The sequence below is a fragment of the Phoenix dactylifera genome, chromosome 11, assembly GCF_051530095.1.
Source record: "Phoenix dactylifera cultivar Ajwa chromosome 11, Ajwa_hap1_PhDact_Kaust_v1.1, whole genome shotgun sequence".
NCBI classification, from domain to species: Eukaryota; Viridiplantae; Streptophyta; class Magnoliopsida; order Arecales; family Arecaceae; genus Phoenix; species Phoenix dactylifera.
The window spans coordinates 27263168-27279376 of record NC_143200.1 but is presented as its reverse complement, the minus strand read 5'-3'; the positions used below and the strand labels follow the sequence as shown (position 1 = coordinate 27279376).

Genomic DNA, 16209 nt, shown 5'->3' with positions numbered 1-16209 from the left:
TATCCTACGCCCGGTAGGCGTTCGTTAGCGTGATTTCTTTTCTACTATTTTTTCTCTATTTTTTTCTTCATTTTTTTTTCCCGAAAGAAGGAAGGAATAACGGGGGAGGGCGGATACCTTGGGGCCTCATCTCTTCTCTAGGTAGGGTTTCCGCGGATCTCTCGTTAGGGTTTCTCGGAGAGCTTGGGGGGTTTGGGAAGGAGGGATCGCCGGGGCGAAGGTGAGGGTGCGATAGATGGAGACGGCTTCGCGATTGAGCGAAGACGAGGATGAGTTCGGGAGGAGCCAGGGATCCTCTCAGAAAGGTTCTCTCTTTCTTGTTTTGTTTTGTTTTTCTTTTGCGCCCAGCTTTTGTCCACTCTTTCTACTCTTGCTTGGTCCTTTAACCGTGCTTTCTGGTCTTGAAGTTAATTTCTTTTCCCCTGTGAACGATCCCTTTTTTCTTCGTTGTAATATATGAAAAGGAAACTTTCGTTTTTTCTGAACCCAGGTATCAAGGATAAGGTGATATCGTCACCTTTTTTCCCCCCTCTTGTTTTTGCTGTAAATTTCCCGTGTATCAGTGCTCCTCGATCATGAGATTTTTTTTTTTCTTTTTTCTTTTTTCTTTTTGAATTATTTGAGTAAAATATCAATTTGGTCCATTTTGGGCTGGTTTTTTTTTGTAGACTTTTTTCATCTTAAAGCTGCTTATTTTGGTGAGCCTAAGAATAGGAGAAACTGTGGCATTATTACTGGGCTTTCCCTGGTTTAAGTTTTGTCTTTTTGTTAATTCTTTTGGGGTCTGGGCAGTGGAATTGAATGTGAAGGCGGATGGGAAGGGTAGCGGGCAGAAGCCGGGCACACCAACCACGCCAAGATCGAAGCACTCTGCAACAGAGCAGCGCCGAAGGTGCAAAATTAATGATAGGTGAGTTCACTGATCACAGTTGGTAATATACTCGTCTTTTTCCACAATTGTTGGTGTCATGGATCTATCTATGTTTTGGTTATTCTTTTCCATTTTGTCCATTGATTTCCTTTTTTAAAGAAACAGGAAAAAAAGGGTATTTTGATGGTAAATCAGGAATATTATCATGTATTTTGTCATAAGGTTGTGTTTAATTCATCCTGTTCACAGGTACGTCTTCAAGAGATATTGATATATTGTATGCTTTTACTGTTTTGGACATTTTCCAACTAAATAAGAAAGTATTATGATGTTAGAAATCAAAATTTAGAGAGACTAGGAAGAACCAATTAGCATTCTGGCAAAGGTTTAAATGAAATCAAAATTTACCTATGAGGAAAAGGAATGGAATATAAAATGGGAAAGATGACAGCATTTGAATTCAAGTCTAACTAAGTAGAACATGTCGAGTTCGTTTGTGGGAGGCATGAACAGACTCCATATGCTTAAATTTGCCAAATCATTGGCCAATTATGCTGTTCGCATGTCTTTTGAGATTTTCTTTTTCTTGCATATTTTTAGCAAAGTTTATCTTTATATCATTAAACAATCTTGTGACTTGAGCTAGGGACTGAGAACTGATCCTAGAAGAGATTCCTATTTACATCACAGTTATCTGTACAGGACACTTTGTCTCATAACCCATCCTGAACTGTCTAGCATCAATTGCACATTTACAGCTACATAAATCGGAGATCTTATTTTATTCTTTAGTAATCACAAGATAATATTTAATCAAGGTGAGATGATTCATCATTCTCGTACCATCCATGCCATAACTATAATCGTCTAGCTTTTTTCCAACTATGGTACGCCGTATCGGCCCGAACTGGGTGGTATGGGACGTATTATACCGTACCAGTTTGGTACCGGAATCCAGTACGGGTTGCATACCGACGCTTGATACGTCAAAAAAATTCTGTACCGTACCATACTGACACTATGCTAGTGTGCCACCGGTACGGAGTCCGGTACCGAGACGACGAATCTTGTTCCCAACTATCTTAGGATTAGCTTTATGGATTCTCATTTGCTAAAAGTACTCACAACAAGACTACACAGAAACAAGAGATCTTCTAGGACTCGCAAAAATACCACACTTTAAACTCGGAAGTCAAAATACTTAACTCAACTAAGCCTTAATCCCAAACTAGTTGGGACTCAAAAGTTAAAATGACAGCCAAAAATACCAGAAGAACGGACGATTGTTGTCCAATAAGCATACTTACAAACCAAATTCATTATCATCCTCGTAGATTGCGCCCAACTCATTATTGTCCTTATAGATTGCATTATAGGCTGATTTAAGTTGTGAGAAATGAATAGAAAGCTTAAATTCCTATATGTGGAGAATGCAAAACATGTTCGACATACTTGTTTTACTTGGTTACTGATTAGGTGTTTTGATGTTCTACTGCATATGTTGGTAGAGGCTTTGGCTCCATTAGTTTATGCAGTCTACCCCTTCTAAACAATTTGCTTTTTGAGTCTATGTGGCTAATACCAGTCTTTTCAGAATTCCATACCGACCGTACCAACAGGTAAGCTGCAACAGTAAGAAATCGATACTTGGTAGGCACCTTGCATTGAGTGTCCTCATCAAGAAATGGACTGTACAACATTGTACCAATTGGCTACCAGTATGGTACCAAAATCTGTAATAAAATCCTTAGGTAATACGATGAATTTGGAGGAGCATGTAGTATTGACTTTATGGTTTAAAATAATGATCAAAATGGAGTATTTCATCTTTAAAGATGTGTTTCTTTAGGGCAATTGAATTAGAACGGAACCTAGTTTAACTTGGAGTATATGATTTTTGACATAACTTCAAGAACTAATGGAAGTGCAGTCCTTTGAAGTGAGATTCACTTGCTAGTGCTTGCTATGCTAGGTTCTTGTTTTGAACTACAATTTAATCATTTGATTTGCATTTTCCTTTTTTTCTTAGACTAGAGAGGTTGCCTATAGTGGGATGGGAGCATGGGGTGTCTTCTTTAGCCGTGGGAGGTAACTTCTTTAGTTTTTTCTTTTTGAATTAGGAGGTATCCTCATGGGGGTTATGGGTGGTTATTTAAGTGGAATACATGAGATGGGATTTTAGCAGTCAACTAATCTTTTGAAAGTTGCTTACTTTCATGACTTACATGACTTCCATCTTGAGTTACATGGGAACAAAAACCCTTAGTGAAAGCCTATTTTGGATAAAATCAATCTATTTTGTTCTGGCCTGATTCTATATTTCAGACAAGATCTCTTCGGCTTCATTTGATAGTGGGAATATATACGCACACACTATTATAAAAGGGAAGTTTTGAATTTAGAATATTCTCTTTATGATTCTGTTTTCAAATTCTTTTGCCCAAAATGACTTTCTCGAAACTTCTAATCCTACTGGCCATATTTTTCGTTACCTTTCCTTTCATAGGAGGCTGGGTATCAATTTCTCCTATTGTTTTTCTCTCATTTTATCCCAAAGGGTGATAATCAAGAGCTTGTCCATGTAAGTCACAATCAGTCTCTTAATTACATATAATCTTTCATAGACGGATGCGGTTTGGGTCTACTATGAAGTGGAAATAAGTTTCCACTTTGGATGCATGCCATACAATGTGGACTTTGAGTTACCTGCTTGCTACCTCATGTTAAGCTGTGGTTCCAATATTTATGAGGGAGCCCCATTTGAATATGAAAGCCCATTGTGTTTGGTGTAGGGTCTTATAGGGAAATCTATATTTCCACTTTGTAGTGGATCTAAACCGCTCTTCATAAATGCACCTAATTATCTTTATCTGACACACTTTTAGATTAATATGCTAAAATTGAAGAGCTAATAATTGCACGGAACTTCCATATATGCCACACATGATCTTTGACCGTTTAGAAAACTTTAACTTTCAAAATTCATAAATTTCAAATTATAAAAAAAGATAAGATCATCACTACGACCTTAAAAAAGCAGCCATTCTTTGTTTGTTTTATGTTTTTACAATAAAATATGTTGCAGAAGTTCTATTGTTTCATCAACTTTTCTGAAATTCTTGCTTCTAAACTTTAAATATATTTTCTTGTTTCTGCTTCTCAGTACAGAACTATCTGAGTTGAAATAGAACATCAAAAGTTTCACTTGTTTTAGCCATTGTCTGATTGTCTTCCATCTGTCGTGAGCTGTATGTAATGTACTAAAAATGGATGGTAAATCTGGCACACAGATTTCAGATACTTAGAGACCTTATACCACATAGTGATCATAAACGAGATAAAGCTTCACTTCTTTTGGAGGTAAATAGCATCAACCCAAGCTTGTTACTCCTTTTGCAGCTAATCAAATGGGCAATTTATTATCTTCACCTCTTTTTGCAGGTTATTGAATATATTAAATTCTTACAAGAGAAGGTGCAAAAATATGAATCATACCAGGGATGGTGTCCGGAAAATGCAAAGTTAATGCCATGGGTAATTAATTTACTTTCTTCTTTCAATAAAAGTCAGCATATGACATGCATGTGTATGTAATTTGCATTTGTAGATGCATTGATATGCTTATGGATGGGGTAGCGCGCAACATATTTCCAGATACTTTTGAGTCTTTTTTCTGGGCGAGGGTGCGTGTCATTATGCATTCACTTCACAAAAAACTGCCCATCTACCTAGTGTTGGATCTACTTGGCCTGACATTCAGTTGCACTTTGTTGTATGCATGGCTGGTTTATCTATATTCCAGATATTAGAAAGATCGGATCAACTGCATTGACCCTTCATACAATTTGTACTAATTAATCGATGGTAATACAATGGTTGTTTGACTATGAATTTCACTCATGTCTCTCTAAATGAGCAGTATGCTTTTAGATATAACTTATTTTTTATATCCATAATTTTGTAAAAGCTTGGTAAATTAAATTGTCAGATTCAGATAGGATTTTCGTGGCATTTTGTATGGCCCTTATGTTTTCTTTTCAAAACTATGGACCTTTGCCCATGAAATTGATTTTGTATCAATTTTTTGTCTTGTCTATTTTCCAGAACTAACAGTCCTTTTGTGACTAGTTTTAACTCGGCAGTTAAATTTAGTCATAAGCAGGCCAAGGTTTTTAAAATATGTTTTCCTCTTTATTTATCCTAGAAATTTTATTTGATTCACCTAGAAATTTACTGGCATTATTTCTTCAATGAAATAAGGGATGGCCATATCAGGAATTATGTCTTCAGCAGAATAAGCAATGACCATACTGTAATGTTAAAATGAAATCAACTAGACACTTTCCCAGGACTATTTTGCTTTTGTTTGTAATGTGATGTTCCATAACTTACAAGTCTTTTCTTTGGCACAAATCGTTCTCCTAGAATTCATAATCTGTGTGTGTCGTGCAGATGTTCCCCGGCAGAAAAATTAACCATTTATTTCTGACAATCCTAAGATCCGGTATTTTGGGTTTTATAATCCAAACAAAAAACAATATGAGTTTTTTATTAAATACTTCTTTTTCTTAGTTTGTGGAATTCTTTTGGAATCATTTTGTGTCAATTCATAGGATCTGCTATTTATTGCTTATGGGCATGGAATATGACTCGGCATGAATAAGCATGATCTCTGAAGGTTTTATACTCATATCCCCTTTAAGGAATTTAGTCTTTTTTTTTTTTTTTTGCTTGTAACAGAGTAACAGCCAAGCCCCTACAGATGGTGTTTCTGACTCTTCTCATGCCTTTAAAAATGGCCCTGCTCCCCCTGGGTTTATGTTCCCTGGGAAGTTTGTTGACAATACCATCCCTATAGCCCCAACAATTCTCTCAAACGCACAAAATGTGGCAGAACCAGACATGAATGCTGGTACAGGTGCGGTGTTCGTTCCTTTGCAGCCAAACTTTTGTGCTTCTGTTGGAACGGAATATGGTTTAACACAGCCTCAGGAGAGGTTAATTTCAGATTCAGATAACATGGCATCTCAGTCCCAATCGTGGCAGAGACCATCAGGTCCATCTGACTGTAATATTGGCAGCGATATGTTGAGTGAACAAGAAGAGCTAGCCATTGATGAGGGCACAATCAACATTTCTTGTGTCTACACTCAAGGGTGAGTTTATATTAGTGGATTATCTTCTTCTTCTTTGACTTTTCATAGAAGGCCATTCATTTGCTCATATTTATGTATCCTCTGGAACTTGTTAAACAAAGAAGACATTGTTTTGAAAGATTTTATATTTTAAGATTCATATCTACCTGAAACTCTAACGTGTTTCCTGGATGGCTTGATGTGAAATAGGATATTGACCACGCTAACACAAGCACTGGAGAGTTCAGGTATAGATCTATCTCAAGCCAGCATCTCCGCGCATATCAATCTAGGTAAACGAGCGATCAGTAGAAGGCCAACTGCCACCACTACTATGTCCAGTGCTAAGGTATAAATTATTTCATTTATTCTTATTAAATTTTCTTTTGGTTAATTTACTAAAATAAATGAAATCTCAACAACACGTGTTGAAATTATTTTCAATTTGGGACTTTACTCTAAATTCTGGCCTGACTCTGCTCGTTTGGAGATATACTAGTGCGGATCTGTGCTTATCCGATGAAGTTTATTTCATATTTTCTTCTTCTGAATAAACAGTGTAGCAACAATTATGTGGTAGTATTTGACTAATACATATTTCATGATGAATTGCTTCTGTCAAGGTGAATAATTTGTTGATCGCCTAACATCTCCTTACATTTGGAAAATAACGCTCATGACAATGCTTTTCCTAACCCACCTGTTTTCCTTTTCTTTTATAGATGCTTGCAAATTCTGTTAAGATGAATAATCATTATGCAATACAATTATATGTGTTAGTATCTAACTAATACGTATTACATGCATAACAATGCATGTAAACACAAAGTGGCTCTCATAACAATGCTTTTTCTAATCCCCCTATTAATGTTAATCACTTCTTATATAACTTCACCTTGAATAAAGTATTACCTGCTCCTAAAGACATTCCTAAAGTGATTTCACTTTCGCTTCATTATTTGCATGTTTTATCATTCCTATGTGATGTAAGGAGGGCGTCGTATATTACCCAGTTTGTTATCTCTAAAGCAGTTGGTATTAGTCATCTCATTGGATTGGAAACTGCCCACATCAATTCAAATTTAGAATAAAAATGGCTTGCAGTATCCTGACTTTTAGGGCTGTCAAACAAGTGAGCTGGTTGCACGCCAGATCATATTTCAAAATTCAGCTCAAGTTCAGTTCACTCGAATAGCAAATTAGCTGAGCCAGAGCTAGACTTAGCTCTCAAGAACTCAGCTTGGTTAAGCTCAAAGTATGAGCATATGTAAATCATGAACAACCTCAAATGATTTCAATGATTTCAGTAGTGGCTCAAATCCCATTTGGATCCGCATCTCTCATCAATAGATCTGCAAATTAGCCAAGCTGAGGTTGGTTTTCCATTCTTGGCCATAAAGAGGGTGTTCAAGCTCAAGGTCATCCAGTTAAACAACTTGACTCTAAAGTTGAGCCATTTTCACACTTAGCCCAACGTGCTGGTGTCAGTTTAGGGTTTGTCTTGTTTATAAGCAGGGTCTCGTAGTGCAGCTCAAGTGAAAGATATGAAACCAGTGAACAAGACGGGCCCAAGTTGTTCATGAACAGGTTGCTTCATCTGCAGCCATCTTGTCAAGCTACGAGATTAAGCATACATTCTGATGCATGAAAACCATGCATCATGATCATGAAAAATCTTTAGGTTCTTGGGATTGTGCTCAAGTTGCAAAAAAAGAAAAGAAAAGTAGTACATGAGCAATGGAGTGAATTCATTCTCACGGTCCCTTGAGTTCAACCCTTCTTGGTTCATGTTCATCCTTTTATTACATGTGGATTCTAGGACTGTGAGCACCCTTTGTCATGTGAAATTAGTTGATCTCTTGGGTTGATGTAGCACTAATTTTCAAGGCTCATATTGCGGCTGACAGCATGCCTACTCTGTTCAATGACTTCAGAGTCGGTGTGCCAATTACTGATTCGGTCCTCTTTTTCCCCTCCTTTGGTTGTAGGATCATGAAGACCCCTCAGCTGTTAATCAAGTGATAGGGGACTCGAGGGTGGGGAGCAGTTGTGAGGAATCTGAGCAAGCTCTGAAGAGGCATAAAGTTGATAACAGCTAATGCTACATCCTTGGATCCTCTTCTTTATCTTGTAATCATCCTTATGCTGAATCAAAGATGAATGCTCGAGCCTTTGCACATGGGCATAATGGAATTATGTATTCTTTGCATATGTCTTTTAGTGAAGAGGCTTCCATCACAAATTGAGAAGCTACCTCATTTCAGGCTTTCTTTCCTGTTATGAGGGCCCGCAGTACTTCATCCTTGTAAGGTACCATGGATGTTCTGATCTTTTGTTATTACAGTGTATGTTTTTGTGAATTATGGAAATCATTAGATTTTAATTAATTACTTGTTTGCATTATTATCTATTTGATCCAGCTGTTTGATTGTTGAGTTGATGGAAGTGGGGCATCAGGCAAGTGTTGAACTGATTATCGTGATGCTATCTCTTCGTGCAGATTGATTAGAATACAAAAGGACTGGATGGCTCGCGTGATTATTTTTTTCCCTTTTCCATAACAGGATGCTCCAACTTAATCATTCATTGGTGAGATTGTGCAGCTTTTCTTCGTTTTTCACCCATAGGGTGCGTAGATTTGGGAATATAACATCACGTCATGAAGGATGCACCCAACTGGTTAGTTCATTTCTTCGTTTAATGAACTGATCCTGGAGCAATTTTTTTGTTAATCCTCATCTTTTAAGTGCGCAAGTTTCGATAGGAGTTTCAGTGGTCATCCTGCTATCATAGAGAGAAGGAGCGAGCCCTTTAGTAATGCAGAGATGTCTGAAAACTTGATCCGATATTAGCATATGATACCATATCTAGGAAAATTTAGAATAATAGTCGAAAACTTGATCCAATATTAGCATATGATACCATATCTTGGAAAATTTAGAGCCATAGTCAGCGACGCTGTAAATCTTTACTCACCACTTGTGATACCAGTTCTTCCACCAAGAGCCCCATGGAAGTGTAATGGACGGGACTTCTCACCATCTGTTCTTGGATTTAGGTAACCATAAATAATCTATTATTGCACAATGTTTCAACAGTCTAGTGCTTTATCTGGACGATCAACCGTGTTTGATAAAACACCCAGCTGACTCGAGATCGAACAAGGCAACAAAGAAGAGCTAATAATAGATTCTGTGAAAAATGTCTACTCTCATATCAGAGAAATTGTTATTACAAAGCTGGAAATCAATTGCAACTTATGAACCCCCCAAAAATTGAATGGTTTAACCTTAAACAGAATCATACTCTGAAATCACATAAATAAGAATAAAGCTTGACTTGTGAACCTCATTAACATCAGGTGTATAACGGGGTAAAAAGGCCAATACTTTTGCATGGCAACCATAGTATACTAAAAGAAGTCCTGAGGTTTTCCGATCTTTATATTCTGCTCTCCTAAAAAGCTTGCAATGGCATTCTTCTGCCAGCCCTTAAAGCTCCTGCACCCACCAACAAGAATTACAGTATCTAAGATGTTAACTACGTAAACTGATATTAGATAGCAGGCAAAACGAATAAACTGTAGAGTGAGGTGCTAATCATTTTGGTTCCCCAAGCTAGTTTGATACGTGAGAGCATTATAAACATTACTGCCAATATAACAGTGAACAGCAAGAGATGCATGGATGCTTGAAGTGAACAATATGATTTGGAACAAACTAGACAGTCAGTTTTAATATTTTATCAATCACTAAGAGAACAGAAGGGAATAATGTCCTGACTAAAGTAGGATTACAAAGGGAAGAGAGGGCATACCTACAACTTGACATGAATATAGAAAATACAAATTCAAGTCCGATAAGTATCCAAATGTACAACACCGAAATAATAAACAAGCACGCAAGTTTATGCAAAGCATAGAGAAGCTTTAAAAACTTATAAACATGTCACATATCTAAAAGTTAATAAGAAAATATGTTTTCTGTGGCAGTGAATTTTACGTTTCACAGGTAACATTGGATAGCAATTTCCATACTGCAATTCCTGTTAGGAAATACATCACACATCACATGAATTTGTTTTGGTTTCACTTGAATTTAAGTATTTATCAGGCGATGTGTCATTGAGGTTCACCATTTGATAAGTGGCACAAAACAATTCTTGTGTATGTAAAATAAAAAGGTGTCTAAATCAGTATTAGGACAAACATCATGTTCATGGAGAAAAGAATAACCTCTTCCGTACAGCATGTTCATATGCAAGTTAGGTGAAATGACCATCAAGACTGTTAATGCAAACATGAGCGCAAGCCTTGTCCATTACTTGAATATTATATTAAAGCGTCACAGGCATTCATCTCCTACCAACAACAAGCCCACAGGTTAAGGCAATTCATTCAATAAAGTTGGACATTTTCTTGGTTAAAAAACCTCACTCAAACACATTCATCTTTTCTCATTATGTTTATCTCGTATTTACCATTCACTAAGCAAAGCTCGTGCTATGAGCGAGTTTCACAAAATGAAGGTAAACGAAAGAAAAACTATTTGATATTTTGGACCTTCACAAGTTGTGTCAGGGTTATGAACTTACTTTTGATCTAGATGTGCTAGAATTTCTCCTCCTGGAAAGGCTGCTCTAGTAGCCTCATATGAAGCTTTTATTGATTGTTTCCAGGTTCCACCAATGGTTTGCTCACTAGTTTTTACTTTTTGCTGGTTAGGATCTTCCATTGGTAAAGCATATCCTGATAGTAGGTGGCCCACCCATACACCATCTTTCCTGCAATTATTTCAAGTATAGAAGACATCACATCAGAAAATGCTTTTTTTGTTAAGCAGCTATATTACAAATTTAAAAATAAAAAAGAGGCAACTGTACTACAAAAGCAACTACAGTGATGCATGGAACTTGTCCAGCCCTAGCTCCCAAAATGCAAACCAACTCTTAGTGGAACTTAACCATAAACCTAATAAGGTAGGAAGTGGTTTTGCTTACACAACAATATCCATGTGGCGAGGAGCATAATGACCACCTCCTAATCCCAGAACGACTTTATTTTTACCATCACTCCTGTGTCACCAGACAATAAAAAGTTGATGCAGGCAACGCACAATAAGGTCATGCAAAATGACAACTGTGAACAAGCTGTACTCTTTTAAATTACTGCTTATTGACATTTAATTTGGAACAGGCAGCTAGTATACAAGTAAAATGAAGTGTACCCTATAACTTGTCTACAGCCAAGTAGCTTGGTCTATGATTTTTTGGTCTAAATTTTGCTTTATTTATTTAGAAATTGTGATTTGGACCCCTTGGCAAGGATGATTTATTTATTTGTACAAGCAGTAAGTTGAAGAAAGATTATTTCTTGGAAGCCCCATATACAACTTTCCACAACATCCTTAAAACAGCCTTACCCCTTCCACTCTCCTACACCATCACCCCCTCCAAGGCCAAATCCTTCCCAGAGAAGCTGCAAATATCACAAAGCAGAGCTATTTGTTTTACTGAACAATATTGTCGCATGAGTCTAATTACATACAAACTCGAGGCAATATGATTAAAGCTGAAAATTGAAATAAACATCAGCATTAAACTTCTAAATTTCTAAGCAGGCAATAAATGAGAAAATGTTTGGCACTTTGGATATGCAAGGTCATAGCATCCATTTTTTTGTCACATTAATTACATGGACATGTTATTAAAACTTGCATTATTTCTTTTTTTACAAATAAAGGAGACATCAAAAAGATATTTTTAAAATAAATTTAAGAAAAAAGAGAAAACTGCAGGATAAAAAAGACTCTGCCACAGCCTCATTCAGTGGCCCAAGTAATAACATTCTTCGAGTCTTCTTGCAATGCATGTTTGTTTTGGAAATTCACCTGTGCCTTCAGCTCTCCTTGCATGTTTGATATTCTATTTCGGCTTCTCAAAAGCACAAAATGACAAACAACATTACTTTCTAACCAGTTCTCCAGTTCAGACTATCTAGCTACATATCTTTGTCGAATCATTTTCTGTATTAATTTATTTCATAGACAACCAAAGTTGTTGTAAGATACATTGGTGGAATAATCTTCAACACATGGATAATAGTTATGAGCCCCGTGCCAAATTTGCTTAGCCTTCCACCAATTTTCCAGGCCATGGACTATAATCTGCACTTCATGGTAGTCCCAAAAGGAAACTGAGAGTAACCTTTTATTTCTTGAAAGCATATTGAGGTATTGTTACTAGGATCATAAACAGATGTGTGGATGCAAGGAATAATAGAAACAATTGTTTCATGTTGCCCATAACAACATGGGAATAACACAACCATGTGTGAGAGGAAAGCAGTGAAGAGCCCCTAGTTAAAAATTTAACGTGCTTTTCATATTGCTTACGTAGCACAACTTAACCACCTTTGTAGCATAAAAGATAACTTGAACATCAAAATTTACTAGACATTTGCTTGCAAAATGATCTTTGATAAACTAACAAGAAACAATTCATACTTCTCATCTTCTACTGAAAAGGTATTATGGGACATAGATGACTTAAATTCAGCTGATTTCTCTTCAACTCTCCAAAGATGACATAAGAGTTTTGATAACATTTTTTCATCTAATAAGTTCAATGACAATTTTGTAGCGAAAGAGAAATGGATGCAAGATTCCAGTACTGAGAGATTCCTTGTATTTTCCTAACAATATACTCTAGGTGCAGAGATATTTCTAACTATGCTTACCCTATAAACTCCCATTCTGTATTAAAAAGGGATTTGAAAAGTCCATATCGACAGATAATGTGGCCTCTAGGAGGGTCAAATAGTGGAGAAGCAACAAAGCCATCCCAAAATTGATGCAACAAGAATTGGTCAATATCCTCTGTTAATATCAATGGGGAGAATAGCAAGTCTTTACAGTTATGGAAACACTTAAGCAGATGATTAGATTATTTATGACTTCAAACTAAAAATGAAGGAAAATATCAAGCGGCCAGTACGCACAATGAAAAAATCTAGGAAGGAAAAGGGCCTGAAGACCACAGAATAAGATTCTGATTTAAAAGTATTCCTGGGCAATGACAAATTGTTGGAAAGATTATAGCTCTATTTATCTGACACCTGACCATCACATTCATGAAATTGGAAACTTGTTGTGAAGGACATAGGTCTAAGAGCTGGTATGATTGTTCATGAAAAAATATTTTTCCTTTCCTTTTTTTTTTTAAAAAAAAACACTCACTAGAGCCATAGCTTGAGCAGCATCTTGCCTACCCCAGTACTCTTCTGTGCTTCCTACAAGAATTAAAGAAGAACCTCTTAAGGCATCTAAAGAAAAAATGTATGAATATGTATATTTTGCAATTATTGAAACAAACTCCACATTACAAAAGACTTGATGAAAAAAAGAAATATATTGGTTACTAAAAATCTCTAAATTTATAAGAAAAGCCATATACCTATCTCCAAGAACATGGTTGGCGTATGAACTATAGGTCCATGATGAGTTGCTTCCAGAGTAACCTACATAAAGCCATAAAAAAAAACGAAAAGAAAACGCGCGCGCACCCATTAAAAACCACGTAGAACGATGAAATAATGACATCGGACATGTCATTGAAATAGTTAATATATAATTATGGAATGAAATCGAAAATATAATTAGCGTAGCTTCCGTTACAATGTTAAGAGCAATCGTATTGTCTTTTCTTTTTGTTCTTTTCCCAATGACGTTATATCTGGCGTACATGAACCCGGCCCAAAATTCACTTCGGCCGACCCGGTTCACATATCGGTCCAGTTAGTACTAGCCCGAGCAACCGATCCATTTGGGAAGGCATGGCAGGGTGGGTACCTCGAACTCAGGAACGAGACCCTTGGAATGGGCGATCTTCCGGAGGAGGCGGAGCCAGGGGCCGATCCGAGGGTTGGGGAGGCTGGCCCAGCCGGGGCGCCCTCCTTGCGGCGGGGTCTCGTCCTCACGCAAGTGCGGCACACCGATCGGGTGGACGGTGAGGGCGGGGCGGTTGGAGACGGCGGTGTGGCGGCTGAGGAAGATGACCTCCGACACAGGTTCGCCGGTGGCGGCCTCCCAGCGGAGGTCCAGGTCGTCCTCCGCCACGATGTTCTCCCGGTGCTTCAACAGCCTCACGTCCCCATTAGCAAAGCTCTCCATCCCCTCCTAAATTGAATCCATTCATTCATCCATCCGTTTGGTAAGACAGCACAAATCAAAACAAACAAAAAGAGAGAGAGAGAGAGAGAGACAGAGAGAGATCATTATGGAAAGGGGGGAAAAAAATAGGGGGCGGACGGACGGACGGACGGAGATAGAGGGGCCGCCGTTCCAGCCGGGCATAGCGAGGAAGGCGGAGGCGGGCCCCACCGAAGCGGCGTCGGCGGTGGTCGCCACCACTAGCTTCACCATTGCTGTTGCTGTCCTCCGGAGAGGGTGAGGAACGGAGGAAAAGAACGCGCGGCGGACGGCTGGGGTTCCGGCAAGGACACGAGGAATCGATAGCAACATGGGCGAGGGCCGAGGGGAGAACTCCTCCCCTCTTCCCTCTATTTATACCGCGATGCGGCGGGCGGCTAGGGTTCGGGCGAGGGTTAGAGGGATTCGAGCAGGATTCTCCCATTTATATAAGGCGGCGGGCACGAGAAGAGCAATCGAAAATGGAAACACGCCTCGGTTCACATTGAATCTTTAATATAATAATTGTTGGCTGGTATCCAACAAGATTCAGTTTAACAGTAACTTTCCTTTACTAGATTCTTCCGATATATGTCCACTGCTCTTTCTTTTTATTTTTTTTAGAGTTTTTTTTTTAAACACCCTTCAACATATTAAATTTTACATAAATATTTTTGTAAAATTAATATTTGCATGTATCTTCTTATAAAATATCTGTTTTATTATTCTATCCAGTGTTTATCCTTATTTTTGCATATGTACTTACACCATATAATACTGTTAAAAATTTAACAGTTTTAAATTAAAATAACTAAAATATTTTTAATAAATAGATGTGCAAACAGAAATATTTATAAGACGATCACGATGAAAAATAAAAAAGTAATTTCAAAATTTTATTTTAATTTTAATTAAAATAAATATGATTTTTATTAAAAATATATTAGAGGTATTTATATAAAAACAGTGTTTTATGAGAATACAGAAATAAATATAAATTTTAAGGAGGTATTCATACAAATTTAAATTTTTAGAAGGATATTTATTAAAAAAATTTATTTGTGAAAGTTTATATCGGTTTCAGGCACCATTATTTTTATACCCGTTCATTTGTGCCGTTGAAACATTTTAGGTTGACATCCATGATATCAATCGCTACCGTCCATTAGTGGATGGGGACTATGTTACTTGTTGTCATGAGTTGAAGGATATAGCAGCTCAAAATAAGGTGCAGGAGCGTGGCAACGCATTTGGGATCATGAATTGATCTCTCGACAGAATTGAGAATTAGAGAACGAGTCGCCGCTGGAGGAACGATTTCACCGTTTAGTTACCAACAGCAGAATTATAAATGGGATCAGAGCCGTCGATTACAGCTTGGACTTGAACTTATCGACCTAAGTGGGGTATTCTATGTATGCAACCGTGCTATCTGTAAGAATTTATCCAAGTTTATAAAAACAGATCAACTGTGAAAGTTAACGAATATCTTCGTGGAAAAATTTAGATGATACTTTAATTCTAAACTTCGCCATAATAATGCGAACTCCATCTCCTAGAGTTGAAGTCTCCCGTGATTACGCATGGTATGCTAGATATTTAACAAAAGTAATAGAGCTACTCAAGTGATTACGCATAACCGCGCTGGTCTCTACCGCTCGATCATTTGGCCGTTTGAACGCGGCAAGTGTACTTCGCGCCGGACCATCAAACCCGAACCGAACCGCCTCCAGAGCTCCCCCTCTCCGAGCCGCCATTGCCGGTCGCCCGTCGTACGACGCCCGTAGATCCCCGGTGAAACCAACGACCCTGTTAATTTAGGAACCGGGCAATGCACAAGGCATATAGCAATATCTTATTGAGTGATTTTGCCTGGAAAAGATCTGATTAAAGTTTAATTTGTTTTCTTCTTGATGAAAATTGAAAGGTAATATCTTGGAAAAAATAACTAAAATGTTAGCATTTCTCAAAAGATCAAAAACACAAGTTAGGTGCCCACAATGAATCAAAACCTATC

At 37.6% G+C, this 16209-nt stretch overlaps 2 protein-coding genes across 9 annotated transcripts; one reads left to right on the top strand and one right to left on the bottom strand.

Annotated features, from left to right (window-relative positions):
- Positions 1-9017, top strand: LOC103702394 (transcription factor BIM2-like). Of its 6 annotated transcripts, none has more exons than XR_015971507.2 (9): positions 1-305; positions 793-910; positions 4162-4231; positions 4313-4405; positions 5612-5789; positions 5880-6027; positions 6217-6355; positions 7995-8316; positions 8507-9017. XR_015971507.2 is itself a non-coding variant. In XM_008784820.5 (8 exons), the coding sequence occupies exons 1-8, from the start codon at positions 236-238 to the stop codon at positions 8103-8105; spliced, it is 927 nt and encodes a 308-aa protein (XP_008783042.2). In that variant the 5' UTR covers positions 1-235; the 3' UTR covers positions 8106-8414. The 6 variants fall into 6 exon arrangements, 3 of the variants coding, with proteins under 3 accessions (XP_008783042.2, XP_008783041.2, XP_089782372.1); XR_016397847.1 differs by having other exon boundaries at positions 8427-8744; XR_016397846.1 differs by having other exon boundaries at positions 5612-6027; positions 8427-8744.
- Positions 9018-9196: 179 nt separating this feature from the next.
- Positions 9197-14652, bottom strand: LOC103702395 (D-aminoacyl-tRNA deacylase-like). 3 transcript variants are annotated; one of them, XM_026802724.4, is made up of 8 exons: positions 14317-14652; positions 13854-14180; positions 13459-13522; positions 13242-13294; positions 11427-11482; positions 11005-11079; positions 10600-10788; positions 9197-9506 (listed from the first exon to the last, which is right to left on the bottom strand). In XM_026802724.4, exons 1-8 carry the CDS (start codon positions 14635-14637, stop codon positions 9419-9421), a joined length of 1173 nt encoding a protein of 390 aa, XP_026658525.3. In that variant the 5' UTR covers positions 14638-14652; the 3' UTR covers positions 9197-9418. The 3 variants fall into 3 exon arrangements, with proteins under 3 accessions (XP_026658525.3, XP_008783043.3, XP_008783044.3); XM_008784821.6 differs by having other exon boundaries at positions 14325-14610; XM_008784822.6 differs by having other exon boundaries at positions 14321-14459.
- Positions 14653-16209: the final 1557 nt, after the last annotated feature.